This window comes from Microtus ochrogaster, linkage group LG4 (assembly GCF_000317375.1).
Source record: "Microtus ochrogaster isolate Prairie Vole_2 linkage group LG4, MicOch1.0, whole genome shotgun sequence".
NCBI lineage: Eukaryota > Metazoa > Chordata > Mammalia > Rodentia > Cricetidae > Microtus > Microtus ochrogaster.
The window spans coordinates 59,741,478-59,765,447 of NC_022030.1; the positions used below are offsets into that span (position 1 = coordinate 59,741,478).

The following is a 23,970-nucleotide window of genomic DNA, read 5'->3' on the forward strand; positions in this document are numbered from 1 at the left end:
CCCCCCCAGATGTGCTGCATATGTTGAAACATCTGTGGCAGACTCTCACAGTCACGATGTCTTCTGTCTACAGACGAGCTTGGCACACAGACTTGTGACTCGAGAAGGCTCAGTCGCCCCACTTCCTCTCTACACATCGCCATCCTTACCCAACATCACCTTGGGGCTTCCTGCCACTGGCCCTGCCGCTGTAAGTTGGCCTCCAGGGTTCTGTATGACATGGGGTGGATGTCTGCCTCAGTCTCCACAGCCTGAAGAATATCGGGTTGTACCTTTCAGGGTGCAGCAGGCCAGCAGGATGCTGAGAGGCTTGCTCTCCCAGCCCTCCAGCAGCGGATCTCCTTGTTCCCTGGCACGCACCTGACCCCGTACCTGAGCACCTCGCCCCTGGAGCGGGATGGTGGAGCCGCTCACAACCCCCTCCTGCAGCATATGGTCCTGCTAGAGCAGGCACCCACCCAGACGCCCCTTGTCACAGGTAAGAACCACAACCGGGTCTCTGGCAGTTAGTTCGGAGGCTGCTCCTTGGCCTCGTGTAGCTTATAGAGAAGGCTAGAAAGAACACCCAAGCCCACACAACAGTAGTAACTGTGGGTCCCTATCTCAGCTCTGGCAAGGAACTATGTCCTTCGTGCTAAGAAAGCTGACCAAGGAGTAGAAGTCAATGCCAGTACCCCTCTGTTTAGCCTCCTACTCTCTCTCAGACAGGTTTCCCTGCAGCTCAAGGAAGCAAGTGCATGAAGTTCAGAATTGACCAGGCAGACCCTGATTCTGCTCTATCTTAAGGATAAATACCTTTAGAAAAATACAAGTTAGAGAAAGATAGGAAATGTGTACAATTTACCTAGTGAGTGTGCTGTGTTTCAGAAGTTACGAATGTGGAATGTTTCCCACAAGACACATAACCCTACCTATTAGTGGCCTTGCCTAGTTCCATACCGTCCTTAGGTCTGTAGGTAACTTCCTCACGGCCATGGCTTCTCTCAGAACCACAGCCAGAGCAACCCTAGGACTGGCCTGTACGAGTTCCAGTGTTCCCGAGGGCCAGCCTCTGGCTAGTGTTTTGGAGTACCCCCCTCCTGCTGGTATGAGTCAGTCTGTGGCGCTTGGTATTGTGTTCTTGCCTTGTGCTTTTTCATCTCCAGTGTGCATTGGCTCTCCCAGGCCAGTGATCTGGACAGGAACAGCATTTCTGGCTTCTGGTATCTTCTGAGACAGATGGACACCCCTGCCGCAGCTCTGGAGAGCAGTGTGCCAGTGACCAAGGGTTGCTCATTATGCTCAGGCCCCTTCCTGTCTGTTCTCTGGGAAGCCGCTCACTGTGGGCTTCATCTTCCTGTCTGTGGGTGAGATGCTAGCACAGAGTGATAAAATGGAAAGGCTCAGTTCCCATAGGCAGCGTCCTGGTCTGTGTTGGTCTCCTGGTTGATAAACACTGTTCCTTTGGGTTGGATTTGTGGTTTTGGTATTTGTTTGTCTGTTTACTTATTTGGTCCTTTGTTACTGTTTTGATATTAAATCTTGCTTTGTTGCCCTCAAACTCGGATTCTCCTGCCTCAGTCTCCTAAGTGCTGGGGTGTCAGGCCTGTGCTTGATTCACTTTCAGCCTCCAAACTCTTCGCCCAGCAGGTCCACCCATTCTTCCTAGTGCCCCCTTCCTCCGTGGTCCTGATGCTGTGTCGTACTGGTTTCTTCTGTTCTCCTGGGGAAAGGAGCCTCCTGAACAGGGTTTCTTCTGTTCATCCATAATTGTCCTTAGAGGCCCAAGTTCCCCATTGTCTAGAACAGCGATAAATGATACTGTGTATAGGGTTCAAGCCTGTGAACATTCGAGCCAAAGTAGTACTACAGCATCCTACTACTTATGTGGCCATAGCTGCTCCTCTCAGAGCACTAAGAACAGTGCCCACTGGCAAAGGGGTCAGCTCTTAGCACAGACTCCAGCCATACACCACAGTCCTCCTCTTGGGCAGACTGACCTGAGGAAGTATGTACTGCTCTGAGCTCACATCTGTCCACTGTCCTCAGCATGCTGTGTGAGTCATTGCACTTGCCTGTTCTCTATGCAGCCCATTCTCATGCCCCTAGAAGATTTGCCTCCTTCCCTGTGCTGCCCTCCCTTCCTCTCCCAATACCACTCTGTGTTTGATACAAAGTGAAGTCTCCTGTGGTGGAATCCACTGAAACTCATTGTCTTGACAGTGCCTGGGTGTCTGATGAGGACAGGGTCTTGCTGTCAGTTTGTCTCTGAGTTTCGGCAGGTTGGCTACAAACTGTTCTTCTCTCTGGTAGTTGGGTATTGGGAAGGGGCTAGAACAACCATCTCTGGAACACACGTGACAGGTGTGGCAGGCTGATCCTAGGCTGTTGCCACACTTCCGGAGTGCTCCTTGGGCAGAGCTCCTGGAGAGACTATATCAATGGGATCTTCAGGGGGCCTTGCTTTCAAATTATACTATGCTCACCCCGCCCCTGCCCCTGCAAGCCCAGGCTCCAGGCTTATGTCCTCTAGCTGGAATTGGACCTGTTTATAGACAATTGTGTTTCATAGAAGGCCATGGGCTGGCAGGCATGTCGTTTTCTCCACTGGTTACTCAACAGCGTCTCTCCCCTCTCTTCTTCCTCTTCCCCTCTGCTGTTTTTTTTTTTCCTCCATATTATCTTCAGACTGGTATCTTTCAGGCCTGGGGGCGCTGCCCCTCCACACACAGTCCCTGGTTGGTGCGGACAGGGTGTCCCCATCCATTCACAAACTGCGGCAGCACCGACCCCTGGGGCGCACGCAGTCAGCGCCCTTGCCACAGAATGCACAGGCCCTGCAGCACCTGGTGATCCAGCAGCAGCACCAGCAGTTCCTGGAGAAGCACAAGCAACAGTTCCAGCAGCAGCAGCTGCACCTCAGCAAGGTGAGTCTGCCCAGCTGTCCTCGGGCCCCTCACCTGGAACCAGATGTCATACACCTTGCTGTCTTCCTCAGCCTCTGCTCCTCCTCCACTGACCTTGAGTGGCTAAAGAGGGAAAGGAGGAACACAAAGCATGTGCTCTGGTGTGTGGTCCAGAACCTAGGGAGGTGTGCTGTTGTGTGGAGCCACTGTTTAGATGTGTCCACAGCCTTCCTCACAGCCCATCTGCATGTCTAAGTACAGTGGACAACATCCTTGCAAGAAGCCTCTGCATCATTATCTGGAACAATCCACACAGGCAGTTCTTTCAGGGGTTTTCTGGGGTCATTAGCCAACTAGATCTTTAAGTAAACCCTAACCCGAGGCCTACAACTTTACAATGACATCGAGTCCCTGAAGCTTATTTTTCAAGTCACCTGGCACCTGCAGTCACTTGAATGTAGGAGTTACACCATCCAGAAGCAGCTTGGGACCAGGCAGCCTATAGAGTTCTCTGTGCTCACAGCTTGTCCAGAGTCTCTCAGCTCCATCTACAGGCGGAAGCCATGGGAAAATTTAGTGCCGTGGTGCTGGCAAGCAGAGAAATGGAGGTTATTTAGTAGGTTCCCATCAGATGTGTTAGTCGGGTAGCTTCAGCATCAGCTCAGATGAGTGTGTTGCAAACAGCCCAGTAGCTGTCGTCCAGGAGACCACAGACCTCATCTGACTGCTCATAGCAGCCAAATGGTGGATGGAAGATCCCCAGGGTTTGTCCTGTGGTGACAGATGACAGTCAGGAAAATAAACCAGTCATGGATGGACCCTACTATGCTTCACTCACAGGAGGTGACCAGGATAGGCAGAGCCACAGACCAGCGGTTCTTAATCTTACTAATACCGTGACCCTTTAATACAGTTCCTCATATTGCGGTAACCCCTAAACCATAAAATTAATCTCATTGCTTCTTCGTAGCAGTAATTTTGCTACTATTGTAAATCATAATGCAAATATCTAATATGCAGGATATCTGATATGAGACCCCTGTGAAAAAAGGGTCATTCAACTCCCAAAGGTATCACAACCCACAGGAAGAGAACTGCTGTCTTAAGAGACATGAATTAAGTTAGTGGTTGTCAAGACCTGCAGCTTGGGAAATGGGATCAACTGTCAATGCATACAGCATTTATGTATGTATAGGGATAATGAAAATGTCACCAAGTTAGGTTGTAGTGGTGGTTATAGAGTTCTGTAAACTACTCAGCTGTTCAATTTAAAAGTATGGATTTTAGGGTGTATGAATTACATCTTTTCTCACAATCTGGGGTGAGATACATTCCAGAATACTAAATAGGTGCCTGAAACTGGGCAGTACAGAATCCTGTGAGCAACAGCCAAACTGAGAATCAAGGTGGCTACTAACCAGTACATTATGTGTGCATTAGGATGGGCGCCCATCCTCTATGGGCTGGAGTGGGCTAGGACAAGGTTTTATGATGCTAAACAGAATAGTATGCAGCTTAAAACTTAGAAATTGTTTATTTCTAGAATTTTCTATTTAATATTTTTAGATGTTGTCAGGGTTCAAGCCTTCCGTGGGTTGCCTAGGGAAGGTGGGAAAGGATCAGGGACAAGACTATCCTGGAAGATGACTGCGTGTGCAAAGGGATCTCCAGTCTAAAGGAGTCTAGAGAGCCCCACAATGAGTCAGAGGTCCTGATGTCATATATTTCCAGGATAGAGAGAAGACAGGTGGCTCCTGTCCACACCTATCCCACCTTGATCCCTGCTGCAAGCTGAGAGGTCCAAGACTGAGCTGGTCTCTCAAGGAATTTTCTGCAGAACACATGCCCGGCACAGGCTCAGCCAGGCCCCTCCTGCCTGTCAGTCACACTAATATCAGTTTCCCAGCCCCAAGCCCCTTAACCCACAGCCTTTATGAGTATGTTAGAAGTTGGGGCCTCCAGGCATCCCATCATTTACACAAGAACGACATTTACTGGGGGTGAGACAGGCTCCTGCCAAGCGTCTACACTCCCAAGTGTCAAAAACACTTTCATATCCATCTCTCTAATGCCAACCTAGGCTTATTAATTTCATTATGTCACTACCTGAATGGTGTAGTAGGAGGTTTGAAGACAGGAACACCCATTCACGTGTGACATATTCTTGAAGATGACTTTAGAAGCTGGGTAATCTCACTGGGGTTTGTTACGTGATTGATTTGTGATAGCAAATGACAGTTGATTGAAATGTTTATACAATGTTTTCCTGGGACACCCAGGAAGACAATGATGCTCTCTGTGCTATCTGGCACCAGCGTTCCTGCCTTGCTGTGTGAGAAGCTTGCTCCCTAAGGGCCATCCACTCCCTTCTTGGCACAGTGGAGACCATGGCTGGGCTCAGTGCCCACTTTAAGCCACCATCTTAAAGTACCGGTGCTCTGAAGGTGTGACAGGAGTACTTACTCATTCTAGAATTGTGTTTTCAGCAGACTTTGTGCTCTTTCCCACTTTCCAAGGGACAAAACAGGGCTGCCCAGCTAGCTACTCTTGACTCCTAGGGATTGGAATGTCAGCCTGTGTATCTGACTGGGTTTTGGTTCCTGACATGGGTGCTGTGCCCACATTAATGTGCTTCATAAAGGCATGGTAAGGGAAGAAACCTTCCCAAGGAAGAAGGCTGTCTAAGGGATGAGTGCAATGCTCAGCTTGGCAGGGAAGCACCCATTTTTCCTGCTGCCTCCAGATCCACCTCACCACAACCTTGTTTCAAAAAGTGGGAAGTTGTGCTCATAAATGTGCCTTCCTCTTTCAGTGGAAAAGTCCCGTTGTTGAAAGCAGTTCTTGCAGCAGTGCTTGGTCTACAGGATCATTTGGTCTTTGTGCAGGCACTGTTGTCCTCGCAGGGTGTTACTCTCTTTTGATATGAGAACTTGACTTCTGTAGGTGGTCTACCTGTGAGAATATCCAATAGTTTTTAAATACCTTGCGCTTGCCAGTGGGGTTCTGGCTCTGAACTCTAGTCTAGTGTTTTAATCCTGCTGCTCTGGATCTGGTAGTATGTGTGTTTTCATCCCTTAATAAAACAGGGAACTGATGTCCAAGAGGCCTCTGGATAACAGAAACTGACGTGTTGGCGAGCTGCTGCCTGCCTCCCTGCTGGCTTCTCTTGTCATGTTACCAGAGGCCAGGTTTGCTTCCCAAAGCGAGCTCTGCATTAAGATCCAGTCTCTGTGACCACAAAGAAGCAGAGCTAAATTTTAAAGAGGGAGAGAGATTATCCCTGTTTGTAACTATGGCTCACGAAGACTAGTTGCACCAGCACCTGCGTCAGTGCTGAGCAGACCAGCCCACCCACTGAAGGCCATGGGCCTCTTCTGCATCATTGACATGGTTCTGAGTGGCCCCCTGTTGCCATGGTAACATCCCTCATAAATACCCTCTGGAGGGAAGCCTAGCCAAGCTGTGGCCCCTTGAGAGTCTCTCCCTGCTCCCTGCCCCCTGCTCTAGAGTTCCTGCCTGCCTATCCACTGCTGCCAAGGCTACAAACCTGACCAGGTGAGCAACCTGTACCCAACTTGGAGAGGAAACAGGAAAACCTCTCCTGGCAGTAGGGACCAATTCACATATGAGAGAACAAGAAACCAAAAGCAAGAAGCTGAGCCTTCCCAGCATCAGGCATAGCAAATAGAAGAACCCCACAAACATGTACTGATGTGGACACTCACCCCACCTTTCTCAGAGGCATCCTCCTCAGCCACAATCAGCCAGCTAACAGGAGCTCCTGTCCAGGGGTTCTAAGGGGACATTCCTTTACCTTACATGTCACTTTCAGTGTTGCCTTGATTATCTCAACAGACTCCAGCCTTTGGGAAAGTTGAACATTGTCCAGTGGGACACTGGAAACTATAACTGAGAAATAGAAGGTACTCAGAATCCTAAATAGTAGAGGGACACTGAAGAGCCATGACACCAAACAGAACACATGACATGTTCAAGACAGAAAGGGGCACAAAAGTTGTTAAGAGTCACCTGTGGGGCTATAGAATAGAGAACCATTGTTGTAGGGGGTCACTGGGCTCAGCTGTTCATATAAACGTATTGGAGGAAAGGCTATCTGTCTGTTTCCCCTTTAGCTGGGATATAGAGGTAAAGGGCCACGTATGCTCTTCTGACATCTTTCTTCAATGTTGAAGCACAAAAATGATGTTGGACAAACCTAGATATGGAGCCTATCTGTGCACAGCACACTTGCCCTGCTTCTTCCTTCCAGAAGACACCCTTCCTGTGACATCCTTCACTTGTTCTCAGTTAGGCATTCTCATCTTGCTTCCTCTGCGTCTGGGTGACATCCTTCACTTGTTATGGCCTACTTTGAACAGTTTTTTTTTTCCAAGTGCACCCTAGCATAGGGACCTGGGTTCCAGTCCATCATGGGCTGCTACCCCTGGACACTTATAACCACTTAGAACTGGGTTTTTACAGTAATGACCTGAGTTCCTGAGGACCTGGTCACCTTGGTTGAGTCAGCCTTACAGAAGCAATACCACTTTCCACCTTTCTTCACCCCCCTCCTCCTTCCCTCCTCTGTATGTGGCAGGAGGCAGAGGGAGGAAGAAAGGCCCCAGTGTATGGGGTGTGCAGAGGGAAGAAGAAAGGGCCCCAGTCTTGCTCTCAGACTGCTTGAGCATCTGTGCTCTGGGCCCATCTTTCCACCTCTGCTCTACTTGTACCTTCCTGAAGGTAGTTATCCCCAGTCGCTGTCACCTGTACCCCAGTGCTAACACTTCAGCCCCTCTAGCCAGACTGTACCTTGCATTTTCTTACTGTTCTTCACCCATGTTCTGATCCCCGTGGTCTGTCTCTGCATTCATAGACCTGTTGCCACCTTTTACCCCTGTGTCCTGCTGGGCAGTGGTAGCCTGTTCTGGAGCTCCTAGGTTGTTCCCAGCTCCAAGCACCTAGCTTCCTTGTTATTGTTTCGTGAGTTCTGCCTATCCGTCTGTTGTGACTCCCTAGCAGTCAAAGCCACCTTCTCCAGGGAGTTTCCTCTGCCATTCAAGATACTCTGTCCCTTCTGTCCTTGGCATAGCACTGACCTGAAAGGGTGCAGTCTCCACAAACTTGACATCACATACCCGGTTCACCTCCTGTTCCCAGTTAGATTGCATCTGGTATTGGGAAGAGTGGAGTGCAGGAAAGATATGCTGCCACTTCCCCCACCCAAAGCCAGTTTTTATTGAAGCCTGCTTGCCGAGTCTTTCCCATCAGCTGGGGAGAGGCTTGACAGCTCACTAAGTTGACATGGGCTTCCCTAGCTTTTTTGAGGCCGTTTACAGTATGCTGATCTGCATGTGTACAGTATGGCATGATCTCAGCCATGCCAGTTAACATGTCTGGGACTTCATTCAGTTGCCCTGTTGTATGTATGTGCATACTCAGGATGCTTAAGGTACAGGACAGATGCCACTGTCACCATACTATGTCCCACAGACCTCACCCATCCTGTAAGGAGCAGTGCCCTGTGGCCAGTGTCTCTCTGCCTTCCACCTCTGCCCTTGTGTCTTAGGGCTTTAGGAATAAGATCTCTAACCGGCTAGGCTTTCAAAACGAAACTGGAAAAATCTTGCCTACACGGCCATGTGGTACCTTCATAAAAGTTTGCTGGGGAGCTTGGCACATGTTTCTGACAGGGCACCACCAGCACTGCTTCCCACAGATTGATGGTATACATCCTGAAGGTCCTTCCAGTGTGGGACATCCCTAAGCTTTCAGAAGGCAGCTTCTGAGAACTTCTCTCTGGGCCCTCCTAGTTCTGCCCTAGCTTATGAGCATGGGGTACTGGATTTCTGCCTCTGTTGCCCTTCTCCATCCTGACAGGCGGCATCTGGGGAGGCTGTTGCTCTCAACAGCTGTGGCTGTGTGACTGACACTGGCCTCTCTCTTCACTTCTTCTCCCCTCTGCAAAAGGAGCTGCAACCTGCAGCCTGTCTTAGTCCTGGCACTGTCCTGGCACACAGAATCCCTGCATGAACACTGAACACCTAGTACCTGGCTTCAGGCCACTTTAACCTTAACTCCAGGCATCACTTCCTGTGCATCTGAAATGATGCTGGGGTCCTTGTGGTGTGGATAAATGGTACTTGCCGGCCCTTGGTCACATAAGTTCTTGGTACAGCATTCCTGTCCTGTGATGTATGGAGGAGCGTCTTCTAGTCACGTGACTGTCCTAACTTCCTTTGTCTCCCCTGTGTTGCAGATGATCTCCAAACCCAGCGAACCACCCCGGCAGCCTGAGAGCCACCCTGAAGAGACGGAAGAGGAACTCCGTGAACACCAGGCCTTGCTGGATGAGCCCTACCTAGACCGACTCCCTGGGCAAAAGGAACCTTCCCTAGCTGGTGTCCAGGTGAAGCAGGAGCCCATTGAGAGTGAGGAGGAAGAGGTGGAGCCTCCTCGAGACACGGAACCCAGCCAGCGCCCAGCCACTGAGCAAGAGCTGCTCTTCAGACAGGTGTGGAATGAGAGCAGGCAGCTGACTCAGCTTCTCCTTCTGTCCACTGAATCAAAGACACTGTTCTGTCTTCACGGGCAGTAGGGTGTGTTTCCTGAACACTTCCATGTATGTCTCTGAAGGCATTCATGTACCTTCTGGAGCATATGGGCCACACAAAATTATAGATGGCTGTAGATTGTTTTTTTTAAAAAAAAAAAAAAAAACAAGCATATGGTGGGATTCAGCCTAACCAGTAAAACTGGAATGGGAGGTTGAAGTGTTAATGAAAAAGGAGCTGGGTATGGTGGTGTATATATGCCTTTAATCCTAGGACTGGAGAGTCAGACAGATATGTGAGTTTAAGGCTAGCCTGGTCTACATAGTGAGACCATGTCTCACAAACAGAAGAGTCAGGGTCTGCTCAGCAGAGAGGACAGTGAGGTCTGGGACACAGTACAGAATAGCAGACTGCCAGAGATAGAAGATGCTCAGTGAGTGACTATTGATTTGCAGTGAAAGATAAACTGGCACTTGTCTAGAAAGACTAGGGACATTTGAGCAGGACATGGGAAGCCGTGGATTAGAAGCCAGAGAACCCCCAGAGAGGCTGCTTTTGCCTCAGGAGTGATAGGTATGCCAGGGGATCCAGAGTCATGGACTCTAGTTGTATTCCCAAGAAGCAGTACTTGATGCCTGGGTACTATTCTAGGGCATATGCCCCTGCTTGCTGGACTTCAGGAATCTCCCAGCCAAGCCCCTTCTCAGTCCCATGGCTCTCTAGATAAGGCAGCCACCAATGCTTCGCCGTAACATTTGGTAATGCCAGAAAAGCAAGGTTCCTTCAGCAGACACCTATTAACTTCCATTCTCATAAGGTCCTTGGAACAAGAAGGTAGCACCCACAGCATGAGGGTGGCTTAGATTCTCCTGAATGTTTACTTTGGGAATCGGTCTCATAGTCTGTCCCCAGCACCCAGCTCTGTGGTACTTTTCTCTGTCTTGGGCATGGTGACCTGTTTGGTTCTGGGAATACTTAGCTCCCATCATATAACCACCACTCTTTAAAGTCTAATAGAATTAAAAGGGTGAGAATACCATGGGTCTTATGAGCCAGGAACCCAGGAAAATCAGTGGCTAGGACTGTCTACTGCTCCAAGCTGATGAACAGAAAGGGACTTGGGGACATGTTTGTCATGTCTGAAGTAGACCCTTAGAGGAAGCCAATAGCTACTTGCCATCGTTGAAACCAGTATTCTTTTACCACACAGATTAAGTCAGGGTATTTCAGTAGCTGCTTTGGGGACTGGTCTCTTTGGGACACCAGATGATCCAAGCATGAGACAGTCCTTAGGATCCTTCCTGTGTTCTCTGGAGAACCAGTGAAACTCCTTCATGGGACCTGGGACACAGAGTAGTTTGTGGAAATGCACAGAGGGGACATTAACTCCTTAATGGTCTGATGTGAGCTGGGGAGGCCATAGGCCTTCCACTTCTGTGTGGGTATTTCTAGCCCTCCTGCAGGAGGTGCTCTGCCTCCCTACTGTGGCCCTCACGTCTGCAGCTCCCCTTCTGTCTGCTGAAGGCTATACATCTAGGTAAAGTTCCCATCCTCTGCTCACAGCCCAGGGCTGCGCCCTACTTCTAAAGAGTGGGTATTTTCAAGGCCATAAGATCTGTCCATCAAATTGGACTTGGGGCGAGGTTTGTGGGGGTGGTGGGAGTTGGACTTTCTTTTTAACATGCTGCAGTGGCATGGGATGACATGGTTTTCTTTTTCATCTGTCTCAGGGCCCTAGAAAGTGACTTCCTCTGTTCACTACAGAAGGAGCAGCCTCTGGGCAGGTCAACTTTGGGAGTCTCATCTTTGACTCACTCCCCACAGCTGGTTCACTCCCCACTGGACATAGACCTCAGCCAGTCCCCAGAGTCCCCATCAGGGTTTACATCCCTCGGGTAGCAAATTCCCTGAGTGGTGATCCCACACTTTACAGCTACCCTTGTCAACCCAGTCCTCTCTCCTGGGCACCTGAGCCCTTAGCATGTCTCATATGTCATCTCCCCCACCCTAGTTCTGCCCTTCCTAACTTGAGAATGCTAGAGTGGTTTGAGGTCAAGGCAAGGAACACATCAGACATTATAGAGCTGGCCCTTCTGTACCTGCCTTTGCTCTCTTGCTGAGTTTGGCTCACAGAAGAAGAACCTGTGGATGGGGTGGCAGTATGTCTTCACTGTCCCATTTTCACTATGGTCAGAGTGACTCCCCTAGCCGAGGACCTGAACCCTGTCTAAATATCAGCCCCTCCACCATTGCTCACCGTCTCTTTAGAGAACACTTCCCAAGCCCCACCTGGACCACACCTCCCTGTAGGCCTTTAAGATGGCAAGTCCCCTCGTCCTCTTAAGCATGGCCATTGTGCCAAGTGTATTCTCTGTGATCCCACTCAGATCATAGCCCATGGTTAGGAGGCATGCATCCATGGTTAGTTGTCCCACAGTGCAGATGCCTGTCATTGGCTAGGGGTGACTGAGTAATAATTGTCACAGGCTGGTGGGAAATGTTCTGCCATTAACTGCCCTCTATCTTGCCCCACAGCAAGCTCTCCTGCTGGAGCAACAGAGGATCCACCAGCTAAGGAACTACCAGGCATCAATGGAGGCTGCTGGCATCCCTGTGTCATTCGGCAGCCATAGACCTCTGTCCCGGGCTCAGTCCTCCCCAGCATCTGCCACCTTCCCCATGTCAGTCCAGGAGCCCCCCTCCAAACCAAGGTTCACCACAGGTAACTTGTAGCCTCTTGCTGGTAGGGGGAAGCAAGAGGACAGGGGCAGTCTGGGAGTATGGAGCAAGCCACTGATGAGAGGCTAAGGGAGCAGCCTACAGTTGAATCTGGGAAGAACCCAGGCCACACTGTCCAGAGACAAGCAGCCAGTGCCATGCCAGGCCTGAGAACCCCACTCAGTCATGGGAGCACACTAACAGTGCTGTGATTCTGGGGCTGGCCACCAGCTCAGAAAACCACCTTCTCTTTTCCTGTAGAAAGCAGTCCCACCTGTGCCAGCGCAGAGCTTCCCAGCTTCCCATTCTTAGCAGCAGTAGCAGTGTTGGTCTTCTGCAAGTGTCCCCTAAACCAAACCCAGACGGCAGCATTGCCCCAAGGCTCCAGTGACACCCTGTACAGTGCTTAGTGAAAAGCTCTGCTAGAGCAGAACACAGCAAGATCTGGGACTAACTGGGCCTCTCTCACCTCTGGCATTGCACCTGCCCTGTAGCTTGGAAACAGTGTCTTGCTGGCACCTTAGCAAAAGGTCCAGAGGTCCGGAACAAACTAAGCAGAAGTGTGGACCACAGTTTCATAGAGGCAGGGACAGAAAACTATCCCCACAAGATAGCCACACCACCTCTTCCAGTAGCTTCCTGTAATGACAAACAGGGAAGCTAGGATGGTTCTTCATAGTGTTTTGATTTAACATTTCTTTCTAATGAAGAAAAGTTATGTAAATACAGAATGGCTTTATCCTTCACAGGTCTTACAAAATGTCTTCCTGCAGTACACTGCAAATACAGCCAAGTTCTTTTCTTAGAAGGAAATTTCCTGTTAAGGGAAACATTTCAGTAGTAATACATAGAAATTAAAATTACTTCAAAAAAATTAAAACTGCATTTCATAAAACTCACCAAGTTTTCAGTCCATGAGCTGAAATTAATATGTCCTCAAAGGACTGCAGCTCAGATAAGGGAAACTCTGTCATGAAACCTTGGTGGCAACTTGCATGTAAACAGTGTTTATTGGCTAGTGGCTAGTCAGAAGAGACCTTCCTATCTGTGCCATTCTGTGAAGCCACTCGTGACTGACAGACTTCTGTGGTCCGCAGCTTCTGAGCTGTGTTCATATACTTGCTCATGTCAGATAGGCATGTTTATGTATCTCACATATGGAACCCAGCTCCCTTTGTATTCTTATGTCCATCTTGAGTGAGCCCACACATGCCACCATTTACCCTGTGTCCAGCTGCTCTGGACGTTATCTGTTGGCAAACCACAAAACTCATGCTGGCCTGGACCAGCCTGGACCATGTGGTAACCTTGGGCAATGTCTACCCAACAGACTTGCTAAATGTAGAGCCTAGTCAATGACCAGGCAGATGGCCTTGAAGAGCCAACACCTGGCATTACTAGAATTCAGCATAGCCCAAGGACTACCAGACCCCGACCCCTTCTCACCTTTTATTCCATAACTTGGCCCAATCCCAATGATGCAGCCATAGTTTTTCTAAGCTACAGTGTTGGACAATGCTGGGTCTCTCATTCTGCTTGTATCTAGATCCTCTAGTTCCCACTTGAAAAGGGGATAGGGTAAACTTGAACCAAGAACCAATTCTCCTCCTGGGAATTCTTCTGCTGTCCAGGGCCGCCTTCTGGCATTGACTGACTCAGCCCTGGGCACTGCTCTGACTTCAGCTCTGCTCCACTGCAGGCCTTGTGTATGACACACTGATGTTGAAGCATCAGTGCACCTGTGGGAACACCAACAGCCACCCGGAGCATGCTGGGAGGATTCAGAGCATCTGGTCCCGCCTGCAGGAGACTGGTCTCCGTGGAAAGTGTGAGGTATGGGGGTCTATCTAAAGTGATAGAGGAACACCTACTGCCTTTCTTGCTCCTGGACATGGCTTCCAGCCTGCTCTATTCACAGTGTCTGCCTGTTTTCATGTTACAGTGATGGAGAAAATCCGAGAAACATTGCCTATGTTTCCTCGTCCCCATCCATACTGTCTATGGGCTTCTGAGAAGCCCATCTCGGCACCTTTGCTGTTGTTGTGATAGAATACCTGAGGCTTCTGCTTTAATAAGGCAGAGAGGTCTGTTTACCACCTCACAGTTCTGGTCGCTGGAGGTTCCAAACCAAGCTACCAGCATCTCATGAGAGTGCCTTGACTAAACCACAACTTGACAGAGAAGCAGAAAAGAGACTGCTGTCTAGGCTGGCCTTTCTCTGTGACAGCTTGTTCATTTGAGAACTAATTTAGTCATAAAGGCCTGAACCTTTATGACTTCTAAGGGTGAAGTCCCTGTTTCCCAGTTACCTCCTGTCAGAACCACCTCTTGCTGGACCCACAGTACCAACACTACCAGATTGGGTGTGTAGCTTCCTTTCCATGAACCTTTGGGGCTTCCCATGGCAGAGTCCAAACTGTTTTCCTAAGATTCTGTATCTTCTACAGAAGCTAGCACCATGGGCTGTGCTTCTCAAACCCACAGTGCCAGGCTGCTTCCCCATGGCTGTCTCTGCCTTCTTCCTAGTTACTTTTCAGCATGCTCCTGTGACTGGCCAGTGTGTACATCCATACTTCTGCAGTGAGAGAGGGGTTCAAGACTAGGGGAAGATGAGCCTACTTGTCCCGTTAGTCCTATCAGCTACATCAGAAAGCGTCTCTGAGGACATGTGGAGAGCTTTGGACCTTTTCTTCCTCAAATGTTAGGTTCTGCAAGGCAGTGGCCAGTGTGGAAAGCTCCTTCTCCCCCCACCACCACCCTCCCTCTGTCCCCCAACCCCATTAGCTTTGCCTCTGGTTCCTTTATGCCAGCCCCAGGGATCTGTGTAGGAAGGCTCTAATAGGGTTGTCTCTCTAGGTGTGGTCCTCAGTTTTCCTATCTGCCATGCTTGCTCTCAGAAGGTCTCCGTATCTGCCAGTGGGGTTCAGGTTTACCCCACATTTGGCCACAACAGAGCTGGTCACATACAGTATGGCTGTGGCCAAGATCATGTTGAGCCTCTCCTGGTTCTCCTCACGTGGCTCAGCAGGATGCAGTCCCAGGTCCTGTGCACTCAGGAGTCCTAAGCTGAGGAAGAAGGATAAACTTGTGTAGGGCAGGGCTCTGCTCCAGGGAGCTGGTAGGCTCAGGTGGGCCTTCCCGTCTGTGCAGTAGGACTAGCATCACCCACAGGATTGCCTTCAGTACCTGCCAAGGGAATCTGCTACGACCTCTCTTCAACTTGAAAAACCCCTCCATGTCATTCCCCCAGATTGTCCTGCACATCAGCATAGGATAGGGCACAAGGAGGCCTTCAGAGGCACTAGCAGGAGCCTCGTGGATCAGCAGTTACTTGTTTCCTCTCTGTGAGCCCAACTGCCCTCCTGTATGCTCTGCAGTATTCATTTACATCATCCCAGGGCTCACGGGTCCCCAGTGTCCCTTACCTCTCAAATTGTACCTCACTTTTGGGGACAAACCAGTATCAAGCCCATACCTGCTCCTGATGGCCCTGTGTGGGAAATGAACGTTGAGGAGTAAGGTGAAGCGCCATAGGCACCTGTTTGGGAATCTATCCAGAATGCTATGCCACTGGGGGGCAGCATTGACCTGTGTACACAAGCCCTGAGAAAAATCCTCTTTCCTCTCGTGCTCCAGCTGGCCTTGCATCCTGCCATCCTGCCCATCCAGATGCTGCCCTGAGGCATCCTTCAGTTGCCAGCATTCACAGATGTCTTGCCCCCTCCCAGGAAAGTATATTCAGGCACGACTGTAAGACAGATTCTCAGCTAAGAAAGCAAGTAGAGCTGAGCTGGTTTGAGAGTATAAATATCTGAGAAAGCAGGATAGCCACCCACCTCACCTTCCGTTGGACTGTCATGGAGATGTGAGAGATATTTGCCATATCTGGGCCGCTGGCAGAGGATTCTTAGATGTCGTCTATGAAGTCAGAGCAGAGTTAGCAGGAGCCTCAAGAGATACCGGTAGGCTAGGAAAAGATGGGGCTTAGAACCATTGGCAACAGTAAAAGCACTGACCAGATTCCTAAGTGTAAGTACTGTAATCCCAAGCATGGGAAGCTTACCTTGTCAGCTCTTTGTTGTGCAGAGGAGCTATTCCTTAATTCAGCCCAAGAAAGCAAGCTTGCATTCACACCAGGTCTCCATTGTCTGGCTTGTAACCTGAGTCCTAGGCCCTTGTCATTAGAGTTGATATCCAACACAGAAGTAAATAGATGATGCTATGATATCCCATAGACTCCCAACCACTGACTCTGAAACTAGAGCTTGGACTGTACCTCACTCTGGAGGGCCTGTGGGTGGTCTCACCCCATGAATGGTCTGAACTAGAGAGAGGTCTTCTCTGCAGGCCCAGGCCCCTCTGCCAACCTGCAGAACCAGGGCCATGCCATATTGGTTTAGGTTCTTCACCATGTAGGTCAGCGCCTGCTGGACCAGACAAATGGTCAGGAAGAGGAGAGCAGATCTGTTGTCAACAGCTTGTTGAGTGATGAGGACTTTCCTTTGCCTGACCTCCAAAGAGCCCTTTCCCTATAAAATATTTGTGTTTCATAACCCCCCGGCCAGCTAGGTTAAGTGATTAACTCAACTGAAAGGCAGGCACTCATCTGCTAGTGTCTAGAGATTTGAAGGTAGCCCAGAGTAGATGTGGTGATCTTACAATCTGCAGAGGAGCACAACACTCCTAAGCACCTCCCAGTGTAAGCACAGATTCCAGTGTGTCAGCCGTGGACAAGAGCGGGCCACAGAGAGCTGCTGTTGAGGGACACTAGAGCAATATCTTGAGTCCTTTGAGAATGAGCTCAGGCAGCTTGCCTCACCTCTGACACTTCTTGCTGTTTTAAGCCCAGACCCTGGTTCCAGAAAGCAAAGTAATAATTTGTTGAAAATCGTATGTGTGATAGTGAAGGGTAGCATGTTGAAAACTAGAATCATTTTTAAATGTTTTTCAAAGCTATGATTAAAAGGCAAGCCACCTAAAATACTTTTAAAGATTGTGTTAGGAACTGTTTTGTTTCTGATTTTCAATAATCTAATAATTATATGCCCATCATCATAACCGAACTGTATTCCCTCTGGCGCAGTAGCCTTGCTGAAGTAAAAATTGACCTGACATATTTGTTCTGACCTTATGTCCCTACAGTGCATCCGTGGACGCAAAGCTACATTGGAAGAGCTGCAGACAGTGCACTCGGAGGCCCACACACTCCTTTATGGCACAAACCCTCTCAACAGACAGAAACTGGACAGTAAGAAACTTCTAGGTACTCGAGACCTTCCTTACATCCCTACCAGGCTTGATCTCCTGCAAGTGATGTTTCTACCCCTTGGCCCCTGTAGCTGGGGCTACTGTGTGGCTGACCAGGACAGGAAGGCTGGATCTACAGTCCATTCTGGAAGCTGCTCAGACTGTGTGAGAGCAGGAGTGTACAGTCCTTGTCCTGTTTGCAGTTTTTTTCTTAAATCTCTTAGGAAGAGGCTGAGAGGGACATGGAGAGCCCTAGGCTTGGCCATGTTCTGACTAGCAGAAATCTATTCTACCTCACCACCAGGGTCTTTATCCAACAAAAAGTAGGATTTGACAAGCTGTGGGACCTACATTGCCTATATGGTTTACCCCACAGAACCCAGCAGCTTTGTGGTGACTTTTGCAGTGATCCAAGATGACAGCTTGGATAGGGATAGGACAGAGCTAGGGTTAGTGCTTTCTGCCTTGGGACTCTGACTTCAGGTCATGGTTCAACAATGGGGGTTCTTGAGATGCCCAAAGTCTATCTCCCACCTACAGTCCCCAAATGGGCCCCATGTGTACTCACCTTCACCCTCAGAAAACAGGGAACTCCTCCTGCAGGAGCTTGGCCAGTTCAAAGGACTCTAACAGTGAGAGTTCCCAGCAAATAGTATCCTCATGTTTACAGAGCTATTGCCCATCTGAAGCTGCCAGTGTAGGCTCCACATGAGGTCAGGAACAGACAGGACAGTGCTTGCCAGGCAGCTAGAGACTAAGGCTGTACTTAGTGTCCTCGAATTGGAAAGATACTATGAACAAAGGTGAAGGAAGAAGTGTAGGTCACTTGAACACTAGTCCCTAGCTTGTGCCCGCACTACTCCACTAAAGCCTACTTGTGCATGGATTTCTTTCTTTGTTAGGACATTTTCCCCACACACTATACACATCCCCGTGCCCCAGCAGCCATGCTAGTGACTGACTCTGTTGCTGTACCCTGTGTCTTTGTGGTGGCCATGTGAGGTCCTCACTTGGTGTCCTTTCCCTCCTGGCTAAGCTTTGCCCTTTCACACTGTGGGAGGTACCTAGGCTGTCACTGCCTAACTCCTCAAGACCCCTGTTTAAGCTTCTACAGGGTCCTAACAACAGATCTTCACAAACATCCTTGGCCGAAGTATTTGAGACATAGTAATAGCAGTTACCCCAAGTTCTGTTAAAGTAGCCCTAGTTAGATTTGTAAATACTACTTTGATTTTCTTTCCTTTTTAAATCCAATCCACACATTTCTCTTCCATGTACAAAGACCCTTTATAGTTCTTCCCTGAAGTGAATTGCCGTTGTGGTGGGCAGTCACCTTCCCTAGAAGCAAGGGGGCACCTAACAGTCATGATGAAGAAAGGCCCGGCTTGGGTCAGCTGTAAAGCTGTCAAGGCAGACCTCCAAAAGACTGTCTGCCACAGAGTATGCGTTGTCTGTCCATCCACATGCTGAAACATCAACTAGCACTCTGCTGGGAGCAGACCAGAGGGCTAGACTTCAGGAGTGTTTTTGCAACCTGATTCAGTGGTTATGACCTCAAACTGCCAACAGGTAGAGCTAGGCTGTGGCCTAAGCTGGGGTGAAAGATACTCAGTCTAGAACAGGGGACCCTTGGATACAGCTTGTGATGGACATAGAAGCTCTTGTCATGAGCATCATGCCCTGCCTCCTATTCAAGTGTGCTTTCTGTGCTTAATATCTAATAACGTTCCTTTTTTCCTCTTCACTGGCTGGAAATAAGCATGAAAATATTTCAGTGATTGACATCTGGAATGTACATGGCATTGGCTCTAGTTTCAAAGGGAAATGCACTTTCATAGCCTTCGCCACCACATAACCAATGTGAATTTACTGAAGAAAGTCTCAGGTTCCTTTCTTGACATTGCACTGCCGTACCTTTGTTAGAATGAGGGGTAATAATGAAAGTGCTGTCTCTTCATGCCTGGCTGATTCCGATTTTAGATGCCAGGTGCCCTGTGCAATGGCTTCAGTCTGTGATACAGAACCATAATGGCTGCAGTTGAACAGTACACAGTGAGCTGGTGCAGTGTGGCTTGTAGTCCACATCCCTCCTTCCCAGCCTTTTCCCAAAGGCCCAGACTTTCCCTACCTACCCTATCCCCATTCCCTGAATGGATGTCATCTCTGGAAAGGATAGCTACCATTTAAGACACTGATTTGACATGTTGCTTCCCTGTATAACTCCCCTACATATCTGCCCCTGAAGATTTCACTCTGCTGCAAGAATCTGTGTATGCAAAGTTTAGAGCATTTTTACCTGCTGCCCACCTGTCACTGAAGGAAAGATGTATTTAATCTCCCTGTTCTGCCTCCCTTATTTGTATGTGCAAATACGGACCAAGCCCTGGACCTATGCTATGAATGCTTAGCTGTTTGAGGCAGAAAGGCAGGGGTGATAAGAAGGTGGCCTCCGTAGGACCCAAGAGTCCTAGCCTTCAAGAAACAGTAGGAAATGGAGGCCACAACAGTGCTGTTTCCTCAGCATGATTTGGGAGGACTGATAGTGGCAAGGAATATGCAGGTATGGCCTTATTCTTGCATTGCCCATAGTGGCCCAGTGCCCCCGAGTAACAGGCCAGGAATGGGCTATTTTACTGAGATCCATACTTGGACCTTCAGCCAGACATGTAGATACATCGAACCTCTCCTAACTTCAAGATCTTCGAGCACTTATGGAAGAGGTTTTGTGCTTTAGCAGGAATACTATCAGGTATACACAAGCTTCCCTGCCCACAGGTTCTCAAGGCAGCATGATGTCTGGATTGTGCAGGTCTCCTGGGAGGCCCACCCCCTCTCCTGTGGCTGTCTAACCATGAAAGCCTGCTCCCTCTCAGGCTCTGGCAGAGCCACTCTCCTTGTACTTGTTGCCTAGTGGTGGAGCCTTGCAGGGGAGCCAGTGGGACAAGAACCATCTTGCCCTGGGATCCACAGCACGCTCTAAGGACTATGCACTCACGGATCCAATGCTACCCTGATCTGACCCTCATCTTCTCCCCACAGGCTCGCTGACCTCCGTGTTTGTCAGGCTCCCTTGTGGTGGTGTTGGGGTAAGTATTTCTTTAATGTGTAAATAATGTCCTGTTTGTTCTCAGAGCCCCAGTGGTCACAGAAATCATTGCCTTGCTCTCTCGAGTGGGTAATGGCTGCCAGGTGTTTTCCATAAACAGTACTATGGGACAGGCGGGGCCATGTGGGGCTTCAAAGGAACTGAGAGCTGGGAGCTTTTTTTTTTTTTTCCACCAAACTCAGGCACCTTTTTGAGGGGAAAGTTGTCTGACAATGCATCTGGAGCCCTGCTAATCCTCAGTTCTTGTGCACCTTATGTGTAGACTGCCTTGGAACATCCTCAATAGCACTATGCTCATGTTCACACAGGCCACAGAGGCTTCTTGGGGCAGAGTGGGCTTGTTCTGCACCACTTACTAACTTGTACTCCAGATAGAGTTCTCTGTAATATGCCCATGAATCAGGTGACATTCTCTGCTTTGTGGTTGATAGCCATTTCTATAGCCAGATGAAAAGAGCAACTCGTCACTTGGGAAACAGACTGAGACACACAAGTGGCAAAGAACTGGCCATCAAAGTGTCTACTCCAACTGCACAGACAGCCCTTAGTCTCTGTCGCCACACTGGCCTCGGGAGATAGAGGTTCTGCTGTATTCCTGTCCTCTGGGATGCAAGAACGGGACTAACCCTCCTTTCTGATCTTCTGACCCTTTGAATCCCACTGCACCACTGTGTGTTGGGCCAGAGTTGTCCAGGCCAAACCTGTACCATGTTTGATCACAGATCCTGGGGTGAAGCTGAGGTCTGGATTCTGTTATGGAAATGAAACAAAATTGTTTTCTTCCTGAGTCTTTACAGAAATCGCTGCTTTGAAAATTGTCCCGTCAGAAAGAGAATCGATGGCATCTATTCATACCACCACCAAGCCCTCCTGGAGTTACTTTGTTTTGTATTGTAAATAGGCTGCAATCTCTTAATTCGGGGCAAATTTTTGGCCCGACTTGAAAAGATTTGGATTTGCACTGCCCTGCAGCCAGAGAGCCCTGTGCAAGGCAGCATTTATAATTTGCAAATGAAAACTAAATGCAAGCTTGGATCTAGGGGCAAACCTGGGCAGTCTCCTGCACCACTAGCTCCAGATCTGAGGTGTAACAGGCATGCCAGATGCAGACACACTGCACAGATGTAAGTGGAGCCAATGAAACCCAGCCTGGAAAGGGGAGTTGGGATTTTTCAGGTCTTTCGCATAGGTTCTGAGGCAGGAAGAAGGCCTACAGGCTCTGGCCTGAGTAGACTAAGTTTTCCTTCTAGGGTCAACCCACCGGTGTGTCAGAGCAATGGGAGAACTGTGTAGGGTGTGTAGGATCGGGAGCAGGCACCCAAAGGCAGGCCCTCTGTCCCCGGAAGCAGCTTTCCATTGCCATTTCCTTCTTGTAATAGTTCTTTCAGAGTTGAAAACTCCTTCCTTAGCTCTGTTAAGGTTTGAAAATAGTTTCAACCATTTTTTCAAACCAAATAAAAACACTCCTGCATTTGTTCACCTCATTATTGTAAATTCCAAACTAGTCAGGACCTGTGTTCTTGACTTTCCCTGCTCCTGTCCCAGCCCTGCCTAGGACCTACCCTCCCACTTGAGCCTCCTGATTCCCAGGACTCACCCGAATTTGCCACATGCTCCGTTATTGTTATTCAGTTTTCATTTCCCAGATGCGTCTCTGTTTCCATTTCACCTATGTCTATCCTTCCTGTAAAGCGCTTTTCTATAGCTCCCATTCCACATTCGCATCACCACCCTGACTAAACAGGGCTGCCCCTCGGTACCACTTCAAGGGAAGCAGCTGGACAGACACTGGAAGAAAGTAGCAGGGAAGTCTTGTCAAGTCTTTGCAACCTGGGCTACTGTAGTGGGGATTGTCCAAGGGTTCACCCCTTCCTCTGTGAAGAAGGGGGCTTGGCCAGACTATGACACTTACTTCTAATGTCCAGAAGCGTACAGTCTACAGAAAGCCCTGGAAAATCAGGTGAATGACATGCATAGTCCCTTCCCCAAGTCTTAGCCCAGGTCTAAAGCCAGGCTCCCTCCTCACACTTGGGAAGTCAATGATCACTGAGCTCATACATTGCCTTTGACTTGACTTGAACTGCCCAGGACACTGCTGCCCCCTGGACTGATGGACTGTCTCCTGCACTGTCACCTTTGATATTATAATGAGCTGATAATGATTTGATTCTCCAGCCTAAGCTGGTCTTCTTAGGACCACAAGCCACTGTCTCAACTTTGAATAGTGATGCCTCCCAGCAGGTCATCCTTTGGCATTTGGGAGCTCTTTAAAGAACATAGCCAGGGCTAAGTACCCCTGTCAGTGAAGTCTAAACCTGTACAAAGGAGTTTTAGGTTGTCTGTCTCTGAGAGTGAAGCTTGTGGAAAAGCTGAAAAGGGTTGCTCCTCCCACTGGTGATCAGTGTCTGTCAGTTAGGATGGTGTGGAAGGCCCAGATGGAGATGAAGAGAGGTGCTTGTGGGTCTGGATTTCCAGCTTCTTTGAGTGCTCAGAGATGGTGTATGTGAGGATCTGGCAAACCTCAGATTTAAGAAGTTAAACAGCTTTAACTTCTTAGCCAAGCAACACTCACCCTACTCCCCCAGGCCATAACTCCCTGGCAAGGCCTAAATCTCAGTGTATCTGGTCCAGGCCCCATGTATCCTCACAGGGCACACATACATTGACAGTTGTTCTGTGCCCTGACATTGCAGCCCTTTAATCCCTGCCTAGACTCTGCTTTGGGCTTTCCTGTAGACCCAGTAGTGGGAGTGCCTTGTCTTGTTCCCCACTAGCCAAACCTTAAAAATATATCCTCCTGGGCCTGCAAGATGGCTCTGCAGGTAGGGATTCTTGCTGCCAAGCCTGACAACCAAGTTTAATCCCTGAGATTTATGTAGTGAAAGGAGGGAACTGACTCCTTTAAGTTGTCCTCTGACCTCCACAAGAATTTACTTTCATGTGTTCATACCCATGTACACACACATGTTCCAGTGTAAGCTTTAAAAAACTGTAATGTCGTCTCCTTTGCCCAGGCCAGTAGAGAACTGGCTGGCCTGCTGCTGTTTGAAGTGGAAACTAACAAGCCACCTTCTGGCCACCCAGGACAGACCTGGTGGTTCTTTGTCATGCTTCATGCCCTAGTCCCATTTAATTACTCTCAGCCCATAGTAAGAGCGTGCAGTTAAAGTTAATACAAAGTAGAGCACTGATTGTAGTTTCTCTTCCATTTCATTTTCTGCTTGTTAACACACTCTTAGCTCCAGTTCCAATTTCAAAAGTAGCCTAGGATCCTCACTGTCAGCTTCAGGTCTGTTGGAACTGGTGAAAGGAGAAGGATATCCCAGAGGGTATTTCTGGTCACTTGATTCTTATTCCTGTGTTTAATGTTTTAGCACATCTCAAAGAAATGTACCTGATATGGGTTGCTGTGTCTGCCCTGGCCAGTCTACAACACAGGGGCAGAGCTTTAGGGGATCCAGGC

General features: G+C 49.1%; 1 protein-coding gene across 5 annotated transcripts in view; it reads left to right on the forward strand.

The window, feature by feature from the left end:
• Positions 1-23,970, forward strand: part of Hdac4 (histone deacetylase 4) — a 229,740-nt gene that overhangs the window by 177,474 nt on the left and 28,296 nt on the right. For 2 of the 5 annotated variants that reach the window (XM_013351744.2, XM_026786156.1), the window contains exons 9-16: positions 74-190; positions 280-478; positions 2,668-2,906; positions 9,142-9,396; positions 11,972-12,158; positions 13,854-13,987; positions 17,297-17,417; positions 20,441-20,487. In XM_013351744.2, the coding sequence (XP_013207198.2) occupies positions 74-190; positions 280-478; positions 2,668-2,906; positions 9,142-9,396; positions 11,972-12,158; positions 13,854-13,987; positions 17,297-17,417; positions 20,441-20,487 (1,299 nt within the window). The remainder of the gene's footprint in view (positions 1-73; positions 191-279; positions 479-2,667; positions 2,907-9,141; positions 9,397-11,971; positions 12,159-13,853; positions 13,988-17,296; positions 17,418-20,440; positions 20,488-23,970) is intronic. The other 3 variants (XM_013351743.2, XM_005361679.3, XM_026786157.1) reach the window with 3 other exon arrangements.